General features: G+C 37.1%; 2 protein-coding genes across 3 annotated transcripts; one reads left to right on the top strand and one right to left on the bottom strand.

Annotated features, from left to right (window-relative positions):
• The first annotated feature begins 331 nt into the window (after positions 1 to 331).
• On the top strand, positions 332 to 11,756 carry LOC111801622 (intron-binding protein aquarius-like). Its single transcript, XM_023685674.1, has 14 exons — positions 332 to 1,088; positions 1,648 to 1,737; positions 2,565 to 2,627; positions 3,546 to 3,632; positions 3,712 to 3,864; positions 3,979 to 4,139; positions 4,529 to 4,763; positions 5,084 to 5,194; positions 6,441 to 7,499; positions 7,621 to 7,884; positions 8,272 to 8,457; positions 8,592 to 9,746; positions 10,104 to 10,442; positions 10,880 to 11,756. Exons 1-14 carry the CDS (start codon positions 672 to 674, stop codon positions 11,261 to 11,263), a joined length of 4,704 nt encoding a protein of 1,567 aa, XP_023541442.1. The 5' UTR covers positions 332 to 671; the 3' UTR covers positions 11,264 to 11,756.
• A 344-nt stretch (positions 11,757 to 12,100) lies between these two features.
• LOC111801513 (U-box domain-containing protein 44-like) lies at positions 12,101 to 15,983 on the bottom strand. Of its 2 annotated transcripts, none has more exons than XM_023685528.1 (4): positions 15,903 to 15,983; positions 14,931 to 15,721; positions 14,547 to 14,847; positions 12,101 to 13,749 (listed from the first exon to the last, which is right to left on the bottom strand). In XM_023685528.1, exons 1-4 carry the CDS (start codon positions 15,964 to 15,966, stop codon positions 12,317 to 12,319), a joined length of 2,589 nt encoding a protein of 862 aa, XP_023541296.1. In that variant the 5' UTR covers positions 15,967 to 15,983; the 3' UTR covers positions 12,101 to 12,316. The 2 variants fall into 2 exon arrangements, with proteins under 2 accessions (XP_023541296.1, XP_023541297.1); XM_023685529.1 differs by having other exon boundaries at positions 14,931 to 15,742; positions 15,903 to 15,958.
• Between the last annotated feature and the right edge of the window lie 1,601 nt (positions 15,984 to 17,584).

A 17,584-nucleotide genomic window follows, 5' to 3' on the forward strand; every position in this document is an offset into this window, starting at 1 on the left:
CTAGGAGGCTAGCGTCCTTGCTAGCAGACCATTCGATGTCTGCCTTTGATACCATTTGCATATACTCAACCCTATTGCTTCAATTTTATTTTCAGGTGGAGCTTGATGTAGGTCGAGACAGAGACACACGTGGAGTTCCTTTTGTACGAACCTTTAAATCCGGTATTTCATGTATATTAAATAGTTTGAGATAAAATGTGAAATCAAGTAATTTTATTAATTTAGTATTTTAAGCAACACAATTATATCACTTTAAAACCTTAAAAAGTAAATAGAAAATAAATTCATTTTATTAGTACAAAACATGTATTTGTGGAAATTCTATTGAAAATTTATTAATTTTCGAGTTCCAAACGCCGTGGGGTTGGAATTAGAAGATATATGACGATCACCGGCTCTGGTCGTGTGATGGCCATTTAACGCCGACGCCGGCGCCTCCTCTCCAGTCACTAATATCCCACCCTCATCGTGATTATTGTCGCCGTTCACCGATTCCGCCGTGGCACAAGGCCGATTTCACCGACTCTGCTGCTGCTTCGAAACCTAGCTCCCGAGGTTTATCCTTCAGTAAATCCATCACTCTAGCTAAAACCCTGCACAGATTTTCTGAATTCCGAAACCCTAGAATCCCCTTCCTCCGGCGCATACGTTAAGGTTTTCGGCCACTTACAATGCCGAAGGTATATGGAACTGGTGTTTATGATTTCAAGCGTCACAGAGTGGCGGAGTACCCTGTTGAGTCCAACCAGGTCGACGATAAGCTTGTGGAGTCGAAGCCTGGTGCGACACTGCCTAACACGATAACGCTATCGGAGATTCAGCGAGACCGGTTGACGAAGATTGCGGCGGAGAACTGGTCGAAAGTGAGGGATCCTTCGAAGCCGAAGGAGCCTTTTGATCCAGAATTGGTAAAGAAGATTTATGAGACGGAGCTTTCGATTAAGGAGGGGCGGAAGACCGTGCCTCTACAGAGGGTGATGATTTTGGAGGTCAGTCAGTACTTGGAGAACTATTTGTGGCCTAATTTTGATCCGGAGACCGCGACGTTTGAGCATGTAATGTCGATGATACTCATGGTCAATGAAAAGGTAATTCTTCTGTGAAGAAACTTTCTTAAATTCACAAGTTCTGAGTATTTCATCGTCAAAGCATTCTCGTTATGTTAGAATGGGAAACCTATTAAGAATCTCACCGGAAATGTAAAGCTATTGCATGCTATTTCGAAATGACTTGATGTTGCAACGAGCTTTGATAATTCATGGTTTCTGGAAGAATGTTCTTTTGGAAGAAGTGCTTGTTTTCAGGTAGACTTCAGCTGCTCAACATGAGATTCCAACCAGGGGTTTTCTATATTGGTGACTAGGAAATTACTAAAATGGAGTGAAACGAACCTCCACAATTTAATTAGTTTTATGGGACAACTACCAACAAGCTAGAAAGCTCATCTGGTCGGTGGTCACCGAAATGAAAATCATAAGAGCTCATCTAGAAAGTGTCTTACCATTCTTGTAATGTTGTTTTTAGATTGTTATTTATTGAAACACTATATTGTATTTTGTTTCTTCTAACCCAAAAAAATGTCACTTTGGGGAATGCTCATTATTTGAAACTGCCATGAGACGTAAGAATTGAGATTTGTTCTTGTAGTTTCGAGAGAACGTAGCAGCTTGGGTCTGTTTTTATGATCGGAAGGATGTCTTCAAGGGGTTTCTTGAGAGGGTTCTTCGACTGAAGGAGGTTAGTTTTCTTTTGTTTGACTTGTTATGCATGCCATGCTTGTGAGACTTGTTTGAATGATTCTTTTTGCGGAAATATTATCAACCTTCATTTTATACTTTAATCTTGATTGACCATTGGGTGATTATTTATATGTGTATTTATATATTTCATTGAGAAACCATTGGCATCCAGAGGAATGTATGCATGATGAGCGACACAAAAATAGAGGTTGGTCCAGGGAATGTAGTAACCAAAAAATGAAAATTATAGGAAAAAAAGAGCTCTAGTCACTTAGATTGGAAATAGAGATAATTATGAAAAGATTTAGTTACGAAGGTCCAAATAGATTGGGGTTTTCTTTCTCATCTTTGGAGGGGCTCAAAATCCTGAAGAAAGTCCACTTCTTTACTTAACTCATAGTCTAGGGAAGTTCTAACACCGCTAATGTCTTGTAGCGAAAGAGTCTCCATGCTTGTTCTTGGCCTGAATTGGTGTCTCTTATCTGGTTTCAAAGCAGGAGATTTCAATTATTTTTTGCAGTTGTGCCTCTTACTTCCCAAATATGGGTTGCATGGGGCAGAACTTTAATATGTTATAAATAGGATAAGCTGTCGATTTACTTTATGCCGATGATTGGGCTTCAGCTTTTTTGTATTTTAGAGGTTCTGCTTAAATCATTCCTCCTCCTTATTGTAAGTTTTTGAAGTTTTACTTTTTACGTCGTCATATGGATGTCTTTTTCTTATGGTGTAGGCCATAAAGTGCTTCATTTTTTTTTTGTTATTTTAGACCTTAATTTATCAGCTTTTTATCTGGAACTATAATTACTTCTATTTATGATGTAGGGAAGAGAAATAAGCATTGCAGAGAAGACAAATTATCTTGTTTTCATGATTAATGCCTTTCAGGTATGTGACACGTTGATTGTAATTTAGTTGTTCAACAATACCTTCTGGATTTTTATGTGTGTTTGGGGGGGGGGGGGANGAGGATAGTTAAGTTATGAACTCATACATGACCAAGGGAGGCCCCTACCAATTAGCCCAATGTTCATTGATGCTAAAACGCATAAATGAATCAGAAGAGAAACTCAAACAATCTAAGAAATGACCTTCTCCCAAACTTTCTGGAAGCGTCTTCAACTTTGTTTGAGAATATGGTGGCTTCTTCCTTCCCCAGCTACCAAAGGCTATCTTTCATTGCAGTACCCAAATAACATCTTTGTGATGCAAAGCATGACCATATAACTTATAAGAACTGCTCAATTTTATCATAGTCTGTGATGTCCCACATTGGTTGGGGAGGAGAACAAATCACCCTAAAGGGTGTGGAAACCTTCCCTTAGCAGACGCGTTTTAAAGCCTTGAGGGGAAGCCCGAAAGGGAAAGCCCAAAGAGGACAATATCTGCTAGCGGTGGATCTGGGTCGTTACATAGTCAACTGAATTTGGACTTAATCTGTCGCGTTTACAAATTACAACTCATAATGCAAGAGTTTATATAAAGAAATCGGTCTAAGGAGTTTTCCCCCTCCCAATTTCTTTGGAAAGATTAGGGCTCGTCTGGGAATTCAATACAAACAACTTGTTTTTAGAACATAGTCAGTGAAAAACATGTTTGTCATCAAACCTCCTTTACTATGAATCACTGCACTCAAATGATCAGGCATTCATATTATGTGTGTCAATATTATTGTACCTTTAATCGAATTGAATATGCTAGTAGAAGTAAATAAATTTTCTAGGACTGGTGAAGGTGTTTCTGCCAATATCTGCCTGTATTGTTATTCTTTTATTGCTTATGGTTTCTAAAAACTCACTTCGGCAGAGCTTGGAGGATGAGATTGTCAGTGAGACTGTATTGAGAATAGCAGGCCTGCAGTCTTGGCACAGTTTATCTTATGGTCGTTTACAGGTATGACATGTGTTCTGCTGCTGATATTCTTTTACCATTGGAATGTGCAACTACATTTTTCTTTTTCATTCATCTGCAGATGGAGCTTTGTCTTAATACTGATATAATAAAGAAATGGAAAAGGATGATAAAGAGAGAGGCTAAAGAGTTTATTAAACGAGGGGAGGTTTATGATCCATTGTCAACTCTTGAAGCAAAGTTCTTAAGAAACCTCATTGAAGAGTTCCTGGAGGTTGCCTGTCTTTCTGACTAAGATTATTTTTGTTTTTCTCATGCACAAATTTGACTATTTTTTATTTATTTATTTATTTATTTTTTTGTTCTTCATCTTACATCTGGCGACCAGGTTTTGGATAGTGAAGTCTTCCCTCAGAGTAATTCAGGTGATGAAAATGATCATTTTGTTGATGCCAATGGCTTGCTAGAGGGAGACAATGCTTGCATTTTGTATTGTGAGAGGTTCATGGAGTTTCTGATTGATCTTTTAAGTCAGCTTCCTACAAGGAGGTATGCTTAAATACTGTGGCCATGATATGCATCCTTTGTTTGAATTCAAATCTTGATTGGTGGAATTTTTTATTGTGATTGTGTGTATTGATGTGCAGTAGTCTTAATATTACTTGACCAGTTATGAAATGATATTTTCTCCTCTCTCTCTCTCTCTCATTTTTACTTCTTGAGATCTGTTAGCCTTTTGCTGTTGTGGTTGGATTTCATCTTAAATCTCTATTGTAATTTACCGTCACTAACTGTTTTTTTGCCCAAAATTTTTTAATTTTGATTAAATTTTATTTCCCCCAATTTGTTGGTAGACTACATAAATAGACTTTACGTGCATTGTGTATTTTGTTGACCTCCATAAACGGCCTCTTTTTGACCATTGTTGGATCATTCAGATACCTTCGACCTCTTGTTGCTGATGTCGCTGTCGTTGCCAAATGTCATTTAAGTGCTCTTTACAAACATGAAAAAGGTAAACTTTTTGCTCAGCTGGTTGATCTGCTGCAGTTCTATGAAGTATTTGAGATCAATGATCATGTTGGAACACAACTGACGGACGATGAGGTTCTCCAATCTCATTATGACCGTGTCCAATCTTTTCAGCTTCTTGCATTTAAGAAGATTCCAAAGGTTAGTTTTTAAGTTGATCCAGAAGGGAAAGGGATGCTTAACAGTGCAAATGGATGTTTTATTTATTCTTTTTTCCTTGTCAACAAACAGTGCATTGATTACTAAAGAAATAATTACAAAGGCACCAGTGGGTATGAAATCCTCTTTTGAAAAAATTACGGTACATTTGGACATGTAAGCTACAATGACGAAAAAGACAAACTTTTTAAAAAACTTATTATTATTATTATTATTATTATGTTTACTATTTCTAGTATTTGTTATTTTAAATCTAATTTGTAGGCTTGGCTAATATACTTATAACTCTCTTCCTTCTTTAGCTGCGGGAACTTGCATTGGCCAATGTTGGTTCAATTCATAAACGTGCTGACCTTGCCAAGAAACTATCTGTGCTCTCTCTTCCAGAGCTGAAAGATTTGGTTTGCTCTAAGGTCTGTGAAAGACTTGATTCTTAACTTATTCTGGGATGCTAAAAATATAAATTGAATGAGTTGATCATATTGTTTGTACTTTTTAGTTATCAGAAAACAGCAACTTATAAACTTCAATATCATTATTGTTGGATTCATTTCATCACTTTTAACTTAATCTTTAGAGAGGGACACCCGACCTAGGGCAGTGTTCAATGAGATGCCATATGATTAGGGAACTGTGGTCACCTGTTGCTTCTCACGTGCACTTACACAATGTCAACTAAATATGTTAGATTATCTCTGTTCACCTTTTTCATTTTATTGTCTCTATCCTCCCCCCTCATTGGGTACTACATCTACTGAGGCAGGCAACTAAGTTTTCAACCCTGCATGTGGACAAAAGGAGCTGTCTATTCTTCTATGATAAAGATAGTTCAAAGTTAGGTTTTTGATTAAAAAAATAAAATAAAATAAATTAAAAGTTGGGAAAAAGATTTGCATATCGAGAATTTCTTGTTTCAAGGCTATAAAGTGTGCAACTGATCATTAGCAACTAGAACCATGAAGTGTGAAGGCAGATTCAGGTTACAATGTAACGTTAGGATTTTAGGGTAGAGTTCAGAAATATTATTAGGATATTAGAGGTATATTAATCTTTAGTTGAGGTTAGTTGGAGGAAGCCTCTATTCAGGTTATAACTTAACGTTAGGAATACTGTTAGGCTGGAGGTTAGAAATATTATTAGGATTCTAGAGGTAGTTGAGGTTAGTAGGAGGTGTTTATAATTAGAGGAAACGATGTGCCAATGATGGTGCTTCAGTAGTTTATGGTTGAGTTTACTCGAGGGGAGGTTCCAAGCTGCTCTAAATTCTTGGGAGCAGCCTTTTGTCTTTCCTTATTCTACAGCTCAACATATTTCTTTGGTTCCTATATGTTAATGTCAACATTTTTTCTTTCTTCTGGAGAGAACCGGACATTTCATTGCAAAAGCTATATAAATAAACAGGGATTGGACATCCTAAGTGGAAAGACCATAAAAATTCTTTGGTCACTTCTTTTTCCTAGAAAGGATATAAAATTTTCACAGAAATTATGAGAAGTACCAAAGAGAATTCTTTGATTTTCTTCTCACCCTCATTATTATTATTATTATTATTTTTACTTATATGTCATTTGGTTTGCTTTATGAAAAAGTTAGCTTACAGCTTCTAGTAACAAATAGTTTCTAGCTCCCTTTTGACTAACATTCGTGTTTCTTATGCAGCTCAAGTTAGTGTCAACAGAAGATCCTTGGTCAGATAGAGCTGATTTTTTAATTGAGGTTGTTGTTTCCTTTTTTGAGAAGCAACAGTCTCAAAAGGAAGCCATCAATGCACTTCCACTTTACCCAAATGAGGAGATAATGTGGGATGAGAGTGTTGTGCCAAGCATTAATTACTCGGGGGAAGGTTGCTTGGCTCTTCCTAAGTTAAATTTACAGTTTTTAACACTCCATGATTATCTTCTGAGAAATTTTAATCTCTTTCGCCTGGAATCAACTTATGAGATCCGTGAAGACATTCAGGAAGCTGTGCCCCATCTCCTTGCCTACATTAATAATGAGGGACAAACTGCTTTCCGTGGTTGGTCAAGAATGGCCGTTCCTATTAAAGAATTCAAGATTACTGAGGTAAAGCAGCCAAATATTGGGGAAGTAAAGCCTGCATCTGTGACTGCAGATGTCACTTTTAGCATTTCTAGTTATAGAGCCCAAATAAGATCAGAATGGAATGCTCTTAAAGAACACGATGTTTTATTTTTACTCTCTATTAGTCCTTCATTTGAGCCGCTAAGTTCAGAGGAAGCTGCCAAGGCTAGTGTTCCTCAACGTCTTGGCCTTCAGTGTGTACGTGGATGTGAAATTATTGAGGTTCGTGATGAAGAGGGAACTCTTATGAATGACTTTACTGGAAGAATTAAACCGGATGAGTGGAAGCCTCCTAAAGGGGAGTTGAGAACTGTAACTATTGCTTTAGATACAGCACAGTACCATATGGATGTCAGTGCTATTGCAGAGAAGGGTACAGAAGATGTTTATGGGACATTTAATGTTTTGATGAGGAGGAAACCCAAAGAAAATAATTTCAAAGCAATCCTGGAATCTATCAGGGATCTTATGAATGAATACTGTATCGTTCCTGATTGGTTGCATAATATACTTCTTGGTTATGGGAATCCTTCTGCTGCTCAATGGACTAACATGCCGGATCTTTTAGAAACAGTAGACTTTAAAGATACATTTCTTGATGCCGATCATTTGAAAGAATGTTTTCCAGATTATCAGGTTATTTATGCCTTCTTTTTATTTAAAAAGATTTCTTAAATTAGTGAATTAATATCCTTGCCTCCTATATGTGTATAATAAAAAGCATCCGAGTCTAAATGTATTATGTTAATTTGTTCAGGTCTGTTTTACTAATCCAGATGGTGAGGAGATTTTGCACCCTAGTCCTCCTTTCCGTATTAAGTTTCCTAGAGCCCTTAAAGGTAGCAATCATGCCCTTCCGGAGAACAAGAAGTCTTCAAGTGTTCCAAAGAATGATGAAAACATGGTCGATGCCTGTGGTGAGAAGGAAAAGCTTATAGTTGAGGTGTATACTCCTCCTGACCCTGGTCCTTATCCTCAAGATCAGCCTAAACAGAACTCTGTCAGATTTACACCAACACAGGTTCTTTTTTAACTTTTTTCTTTTTGTTTCTTATTCATGAAAAACTATATATATGATTGGTGTACACTATAAGATTGTTGAGCATGCCTATTTTCTTGAGAGATCTTGGTGTGATATTGGGACTCTTATTAGGTTCAACGTTTCTCTGTAGGCTTCGATGATAAGCCATTTTGTAATTATCCGTTAGGTGTTATTTTGCTTGATTGGATGCCATTTCTTTAATTTTCTTTCTTTTGTGGGCTCTTTATTTGTATGCCCTTGTATTCTTTCATTTTTTTTCTCAATGAAAGTTCAATTATTCATAAAATGTCTGGACATTGTTTCTTCTTTGGTTGATCAACTTCTATTTGAATTGTGAGACTAACATTGTTTACTTCTAAATTGTAGGTTGGAGCAATCATTTCTGGTGTTCAACCTGGATTAACCATGGTTGTTGGACCACCAGGTACTGGAAAGACTGACACAGCTGTTCAAGTTCTAAATGTTCTTTATCACAATTGCCCTTCACAGAGAACATTGATAATCACCCACTCAAATCAAGCTCTGAATGACCTATTCGAAAAGATAATGGAGGTAAATGAAGAAAATTAAACTGTTACAAACTTACTGTGAGGTCACTTTTTCGTATATATACATTATTTAAGGCTTCATGGTGCATATTATTTTAATTATATACATCTCTTTTCTAACTTCTCTAATGATCTCAGAGAGATGTTCCTGCCCGCTATCTGCTTCGTCTTGGTCAAGGTGAACAAGAATTAGCAACCGATCTTGATTTCAGCCGGCAAGGGCGTGTTAATTCGATGCTTGTGCGAAGGTTGGAATTGCTAAGTGAAGTTGAAAAGCTGGCAAGGTCTCTCCAACTCCCTGAAGATGTTGGTTATACTTGTGAAACTGCTGGATACTTTTGGTTACTGCATGTGTACTCACGCTGGGAGCAATTCATAGCTGCCTGTGCTGGAAATGAGGATAAACCAAATTTTATTGAAGAAAGATTTCCCTTCAAGGAGTTCTTCTCAAATGCACCAAATCCAGTTTTCACAGGTGAATCTTTTGATAAAGATATGCGGGCAGCTAAGGGATGCTTTCGTCATCTTAAGACAATGTTTCAGGAGCTTGAAGAGTGTAGGGCTTTTGAATTACTCAAGTCCACAGCTGATCGTGCAAACTATTTGATGACTAAGCAAGCAAAGATTGTTGCAATGACTTGTACTCATGCTGCCCTAAAGAGGAAGGACTTTCTTCGATTAGGTTTCAAGTATGATAATTTGCTGATGGAAGAAAGTGCACAAATATTAGAGATTGAAACTTTTATACCAATGTTACTTCAGAGGCAGGAAGATGGTTATGCACGTCTCAAACGCTGCATTTTAATTGGTGATCACCATCAGTTACCCCCAGTTGTGAAGAACATGGCTTTTCAAAAGTATAGCCATATGGATCAAAGTTTATTTACAAGGTTTGTCAGATTGGGTATTCCTTATATTGAACTCAATGCTCAAGGTCGAGCTAGACCAAGTATAGCCAAGCTTTACAACTGGAGATATAGAGAATTGGGAGATCTTCCCTATGTGAAGGAGGCAGCCATGTTTCATAGAGCCAATGCTGGATTCTCTTACGATTATCAGCTAGTGGATGTGCCGGATTACCAAGGGAGGGGTGAGACTGCTCCTTCTCCTTGGTTCTATCAGAACGAGGGGGAGGCTGAATATGTTGTTAGTGTGTATATTTATATGCGTTTACTAGGGTACCCTGCAAATAAGATATCCATCTTGACAACTTACAATGGCCAGAAGCTTCTAATCCGAGATGTTATTAATCGTAGATGTGTACCATACAACTTCATTGGTGCCCCTAGCAAGGTATCTCCAGAACGGTTCACTTTATGCAAGCAATTACATTATTTGTTGCTTAGTGATTCTGAGTTTTTTTAATTGATGGTGTCAGTATCTTTGTACATCTTTGGAGTCTTCTCAACTGCACAGTTATTGGAGTTTTGTTTTGATGGTTTAACAAAGTAGTCCAGGGCGTTGATAAACTATCCTTTCTTCACCCGTCATCTTATTTTCGAAGTATATGGTTCTATCAACTCTATGTAACTGTCCATTGGGCTGTGTAAATGTCGTGTTCCTTATGTTTTCATGTATCCAATCTTAATGTTGCTACTTACATGCCATGTAATCATTTATTAACAAATGTTGTTTAATATTTGAATCCAGGTGACGACAGTCGATAAATTTCAAGGTCAGCAGAATGATTATATATTACTGTCTCTCGTTCGAACCCGCTTTGTGGGGCACCTCCGTGATGTTAGAAGATTGATTGTGGCCATGTCTCGTGCTCGACTTGGTTTGTACGTATTCTGCCGCCGATCTCTGTTTGAACAATGCTATGAACTGCAGCCAACATTTCAACTTCTGCTTCAGAGGCCCGACCGCCTTGGTCTCAATTTGAATGAGATAACATCATATACAGAACGTCATGTTGCAGATACTGGTCCTATTTACCATGTTAGTGGTACTGAGGAGATGGCCAGCATTCTGGAACAACTTTATCAGGTATTATCATAGACTTATTTAAGTGTCTGCTTGATCACCATGATTACCTGGTAGTCGAAGTTGGACTGGGCTCCAAACCATAGAAGTCCTAATGTTCTAAGTCTAATACTTTTTTCAAAGGAGATTACAAAAAAGCTCACCACTTGATGTTCAAAATAATCATATAATTACGGAAGGGACTGGAGAGAGTGCACCAAGAATAGGCATTCAAGTGCGATAACTTCCATATTTCCTCCCGCTTTCTCTACTGTTAAGAATTCTGGAATTTCCCTTTCTCCATATTTACCACTGAGAGGCCATCGAGTTCAAGGCTTTTTATTAGAAAGCTTTTTTCCTTCCCCTTCATTTCTTCCTTATAATCGAGAATGTATTTGTGAATGGCGTTCTTATGTGATTTATGTGTTAGTCATGCTGATTGCTGGACTTATTCCTTGCAGATTCGTATCGGCAGCCAACAATTTGATGGGTATGCTGCTCATCCGGGGCAGCTTGCTCCGAACAATGACATACCGCATAATAGTCTTCTTGGGGAAAATGCTATGGATACAGAGCAAGCCAATGATGATGGCGTTTCAGACACCGCTATGGAAACTTCGAAGACCGATGGTCTTGAGAACGGCGCAAATGGAGGATCTGCACTTGAAAACGGTGCTAATGGAAAGGAGGATAACAAAGTGGCTAATAAAGATGGTGGATCGAAGGAGGAGCCTCTGCTCGAGGATAGTTCGACTAAGAATGAGGACAATGAGGCTAATAACGATGATGGAAATGTTGTGCCAAGGGAAAGTAATCCTGATGGAACAACAACAATGGAAGAATAATTTGGCTTGTTACTTCGATGATGGAATTGGTTTTCTGAATTTAGTATGATTTATTTGTTAAATGTTGACACGACGATGCTGTCCGATGTCCTATTGGTGATTTCGAAGCATAGAACTAAACACTGTTAACTTGTAGGACATCAAAGATTAAGACAAGTGAGGGTTTGAGATGATCAGCATTCTCATTCTTACTGCTGAATGGCATATCTTTAGCAGAAGCACGACATCCCGAGACTGCTAGAACGGTCAACAGACCGCCCAGGGAAAGTTGACATACTGATTTTGTGATTTAGTCTCATCTCTGGCTATGCTCAAAGTGAATTGTAAAAAAAATATATCCTAAGCCTTCATTCTGTAGTTTCAAAGTTTTGGCTTTTGTAACGGAGTAGCTCGAGTTTAGAAAAAATTTAAATTAGTAGAGCTTAAGGTACTTATTTTAAGGGTGTTTCATTCTCCTTCCCATGGAATATAACAATATATGAATTTGCTAACATGTTCATACCCCTTTCTCTTCTGCAGGGACAAGCTTTCTAATTTTGCTTGGCAAAATTTTGAGTATAATTACATGTCTTAGTCTTAGTCCCGATGTTTGAATTATTTTTTTGATTTAGTCTTTTATGGGAAAGTCTAGAAAGAGAAGTGGGATTAAAAGTCCTGCTTATATTTCTCATTCTTAACATAGTATCAGAGCATTATTCTTAACATGGTATCAAAGTATCCTTCTTAACACTTTCGGAAGGAACTTCTTTTAATAATGGTTTCAAGACAGTCTTAAGAGTTCCATGCGCCTGTTCATTTGTTGCTCTTCTATAAGTAGAAAATCTAGAAATACAGAACTTCCATAAAGGGCTCTTTTTAACTCGTTTATAACTTCAACAATAAAAAAGGTATACATTGTGGGTAGGAATCCACATTTTTGTTCCTATGGAGTAAAACCTATTGCATTCTAACTATAAATGAACATGAAACAAATATTTTACAATGAGTAAACTTGTTTATGGACAAAAATCATGGTATATATTCTACTGTAATAATTCGGCTCATAGGTACCTTTCAGTCTTGAAATTGAAATAGTTCCAGCCGTACTAATAGCTTTGCAATGGCTGGTTTCAAACTTGAATCACCTTTGTGGGCTAGATCAACAAGCACTGACCAAGTAGTTTCTCCATATTTGATTCTGTGCTCCTCAATTCTGAATATTCTCTCCAGTATCCATAATGCCTTCTGTTGAGCACCAATATGGCATGAACCTAAAGCTTTTAAGATGCCTTGAACTCCAGACATCTTAACTATGTATTTGCTTCCATTGTCACAAATTTCATCTTCCAAAAGGGTTGTAAGGGCCCCGAGGACAGCCTCGTCGACATCTCTTTCTTCGCCTTCCAAAATTTGGATCATAGGAGGGATTGCATTGGCTTTGACCAAACAAAATGTGCTTTTTGTGAAGCATTGCCTTCCATGAACTTCACAAAGTGAATCTTTTGAAGGAGGAACACATAACCACCTTGAACTCTTGGCCTTGCTGAGAGAGAGCGAGTTCTGTGACAACTGAGCTAGTGAAGTTGCTGCGTTTTTCTGAGCAATGGTCGACGCGCTTGATAACAACTTCACTAGTAAAGGAATAACCCCTTGCTCTGCTGAATGAAGCTGTAATTTCCTATCAAATGGATTTGTAAACCGTACTAATAAGGCTGCTACACTTTCTGACAAGAAAGATGTAGAAATATCTGAATTAGCCAAGCTGGTGTTCATGATGGATATCAAGATAGGCACAAGATTTGCTTTTCTCAGCATATCTGTTATTTTCTTTTGAGTTACAGGAACATTGCTTAGTATACCAACAGCAAAGACCCTTTCGGATTCGCAATTCGTCGATGGAATTATACTCAGAATTACACTGATGTGGCTCTCTTCTAGCTCTTCTGGAGCATCTTTGGAAAGAGAATAAAGCAATTTCAAGGCACCATTCTTGATCTTAGTATTGTTTTCCATCAAAAAGGGGCAGAGAAGCTGGATTGCTCCACTCTCCACCATCTTTTTCCTAACTTCTAGTCCACTAGGATGAGCAGCGATGCTATTGAGAGCTTGTAAAAGGTAATTCTGAATCACTGGACTTGATAAGTTCAGAAGTGAGAGCATTTGTAGAGCCATATCATGGTTGACCAGGATCAATTCTGATTCCGCAATCCTTGCAAGAATCGCGGCTGCAGGTTCTCGAAGAGTCATAAGAACAGAGGTTACAGAGAACAGGAGTTGGAGCAAAGAATTCACAATTCCAGAATTAATCAATCGCTGCACATTTTCCTTCAAGCCTGAGAGGCTGTGCAATGCGTTTAAAGCTGATAGTTTAGCTTCAAGCTTTTCAGTACGGAACATTTGGACAAGGGGTTCAATTGCCCCTTCTTCTCCTAGTGAGGCTCTACTTTGTTCAGTCTGCACCATCCTTGAAAGCCCCGTTGCCATGAGGATCTTATTCATGTCAGAACCTACAGACATGGAAAGGGTTCACCGTTATGAGCCTGAAATCCATAAATTTATAGCTAGAAGAGAATTTAGATCTTTCAGCAACCCACATCATCAGGAAGAATTAATGTGATATCCCACATCGGTTGGGGAGGAGAACGAAATACCCTTTATAAGAGTGTGGAAACCTCTCCCTAGCAGATGCATTTTAAAAGCCTTGAGGGGAAGCTCGAAAGGGAAAGCCCAAAGAGGACAATATCTGCTAGCGGTGGGCTTGGGCCGTTACAAATGATATCAGAGCCAGACACCGGGTGATGTGCCAGCGAGGAGGTTGAGTCCCGAAAGGGGGGTGAACATGAGGCGATGTGCCAGCAAGGAAGCTAGACCCCCAAAGGGGAGTGGATTTGGTGGGGGGCCCACATCGATTGGAGAAAGGAACGAGTGCCAGAGTCGCACTAGACCTCGAAGGGGGGTGGATTATGAGATCCCACATCGGTTGGGGAGGAGAATGAAACACCCTTTATAAGAGTGTGGAAACCTCTCCCTAGTAGACTCGTTTTAAAAGCCTTGAGGGGAAGCCCGAAAAAAAAAGCCCAAAGAGGACAATATCTGCTAGCGGTGGGCTTGAGCCGTTACAATTAAACTAAACTAAGCAAGAGACTTTAAGCTTTGCAACAACGTGATCAGTAATGCTCTGATCCCCACAACATCATTGATATGATATTATGATAAGGCATTAGCCGAGCTACTAAAGCATGTTCTAGAAAAATAAACAAAACATATACTGGTTAGAATTTTTGCTTCTGTTCTCTCACTTTACCTTCTTTCAAAAGTTGCACCATTGGCTTAAAATAGTCAGCTTCTGCCATATAAAGCACATTCTGGGTGTTCCCTGACAATACATCCAGCAATTTTCTTGCATCATATGAAGCAATCGGATCATCCCCTTTTAGAATGGCAACCAACATAACAATACAACCCTGAACTCGGCCGAGTCGTCGTCGTACATTAACAAGATCACAGAGATCCAACAACAGCCCCACAGCTTCCCTCCTCTCCTCCTCCTCCCCAGCCAAAGACTTGACCAATGTTGACAAAGGTCCCATGTCTGCCATCATTTCCTGTAAATTATTGTGTTTCAGTGTAAGACTGAAAATAACAGTTTCAAAAAGAGTGGATAAGTAAATTTCAGTTCCGGTTCTACCTTGCTTGCAGGACTGTTCCAAACAAGATACCTAAGTACTTGAATGATTATCGACTGATCCACGGATTTGTTTGAACCTAAACGCTTCAGCAAAATCAAAACGATTCCCTCTTCGTTGAGCCATCCATCATCAACATTTTTACTTTGCATCAACTCTTTCAATCCCACAACCGCAAGCTTGAATTCATCATCATTTCCATATTTGAGATGCAGTGCAATATCACAAACATTAATGCTAATCCGTTCTTCTTCAATCTCCTCCACTCTCAAATCACATACAAACTCCGTGGTTCGACTCGAAGTCGAAGTCCAAGTCGAAGTTAAAGTCGAAGTTGGACTGCAACTCTCATTAAATTTCATATTCATCAGTTCCTTATGCAGTTCTCCAATCTTCATTTTGAACTGTGTTGAAACCTCAACAGTAGCAAACAAGACAAGGCCCAAGGACCGCCCAAGATCATGAGCAATAGCTTCAACATGTCTCCTTTTTTCATTGCGGACTTTTATCAAACACTTAGCGCGCACTATCTCCTTCTCAAGTGATTCAACCGCTTTTCTGATTAATGGGGTATCCATAACCTTGTAATCATCCCTCAAATCACAGAAAACTGGTGGAATCCTTTCCAAAACAAGAGCTAATTCAATGAACATCTCTTTCTCCGTTTCAGAATTCCTGGATAATGAAACTAACTCATCAATAGACGCTATAATTTCAGAGACAACCTCAGAGAAGCTCCTGTTTTCCATGTTCTTCACCTTTCTCATCTCTAAATTCAGCTTCAAACACAAATCTAACAAGAAAATACCAAAATCTATAGAAATGATCAAAAGGGTCTGAAGAAGAATTCAAAGTAGAAGAACATTTAAATGGAAACTGAAAATGGGTGGCAAGATTTTGAAGTTTTGTGAGAAGAAAATACAGAGAAGAAACAAAAAGAAGAAAGCCCAGAGACTTGCAGTTATATGACTCACTGTAGTTTGCATCGATGACTTCCAACTTTGAATTGTATAACGAATGATGAACATTAAACCCCATGCCTCACGTAATACTGATTTGGAAATAAAAAGAAGAAAAGTTCATATAATTTAATATCTATATATATATATATATATATTTATGTGGTGGGAGTATTTTGTGGGGCTTTTGGAAAATGATTGCAATTATTCTCTATTTTAATTTGTTTTTTTTTTTTCCGTCTCTTATACGATGGAAGACAACGACTCATCGTTGACCAAGTATTTTATTTTTATTTATTTTTTCTTTAAAAAAATTAATAAATTGTGTGGTTTGTTGTTCCTAGATTTTTTTAAAATATATATTTAATGCAACAAAACTTTGGAGATTTTTATGGGTTATTATATTAATTTATTATAATTTAATTTAATTTTTTCAAAAATTAAATTTATAAACATAGTTTTTTAAAATTAGTTTTAGCTTGTCTGTTTGTCTGTTACATATAAAACACATTAATTAGAGAGAGTTTTTCATACCGTTATAAGGAATGTTTCGTTTCCCCTTTACAACCTATGTGGGATCTTACAGTAGGCCAAAGCGTACAATATCTTTTAATAGTGGACTTGAGTAGTTACAAATGATATTAGGGTTGGAAACATGTCCCTTGACATACGTGTTTTAAAATTGTGCTAACCGTACATAATGGACCAAAACGGACTGTATGTCTATTAGTGATAGATATGACGGTTACCTAAAGTCTAATTTTGAAAATTAAAATGAATTTAAAAAATATGAAAACAGTTTATTGATTATAATAAATTTTTATATTTCAATGAGTACTTTTTATTATTATTATTAATTTCAATTTTAATTAATTTTTTAACTAGATTTTTATGGGCTAGTGTTATGTCAAGTCAAATTACCATGTTTAGCGAAATTAGTATAAGTTGTCAACATTTTAATAAAGACGTTGACATAATTAGAATTAAAAATTAAGTAAGTTTCGAATTTAATTTATAAATAATATATTTTTACCATTTTTGAATTTTTTAAATATATATATATATATATATATATATATTTGAAAGAATTAGATTAATTTGAAAATTAATTTGATATATAATTATTAAACAAGTGGCCAATTTGTAGGTCGCTCTCGTCTCTCAAAAAAAAAATATTTTTTATATTTTAAAAAATACGACTTAGATTATTTAATTAAATAAAGAAAAATAAGAATAATTTGGGTTCACACGTTATTGACTGAAAATTTATTATTGTTTCAATATATATATATATATATATATATATTTATTTATTTAGTTAAAGAAAAAAAGGTATTAGTACAATAATTAATGAGGATAAAAATAACTAAAATAAAAAATAGTAGGTCATATTTACAACCATCTAATTATAAATCTAAAAATTACCACACCATTTAAGTAGGTTTGAGTTTAAATTACAAAAATGCCCTTTGAATGAAATATTAAAATTTTGACCTCGAAAGTTCATGAGCTATATGATCCTTAACGTTTTGATTGTTTTAGACGAAATGTGACATGACCCAGAAAAACATACAAGGAGACAATTGGAATTAATTGAACGAGAAAAATCATGTGGAGATATCAGTCTATATAAGATGATATACGGGTCGGTGAGAAACTCCTTGAAGAGTTGCCTATGAGAACCGGGACGAAAGACC

Source organism: Cucurbita pepo, chromosome LG09, assembly GCF_002806865.2.
Source record: "Cucurbita pepo subsp. pepo cultivar mu-cu-16 chromosome LG09, ASM280686v2, whole genome shotgun sequence".
In the NCBI taxonomy this organism is placed as follows: Eukaryota; Viridiplantae; Streptophyta; class Magnoliopsida; order Cucurbitales; family Cucurbitaceae; genus Cucurbita; species Cucurbita pepo.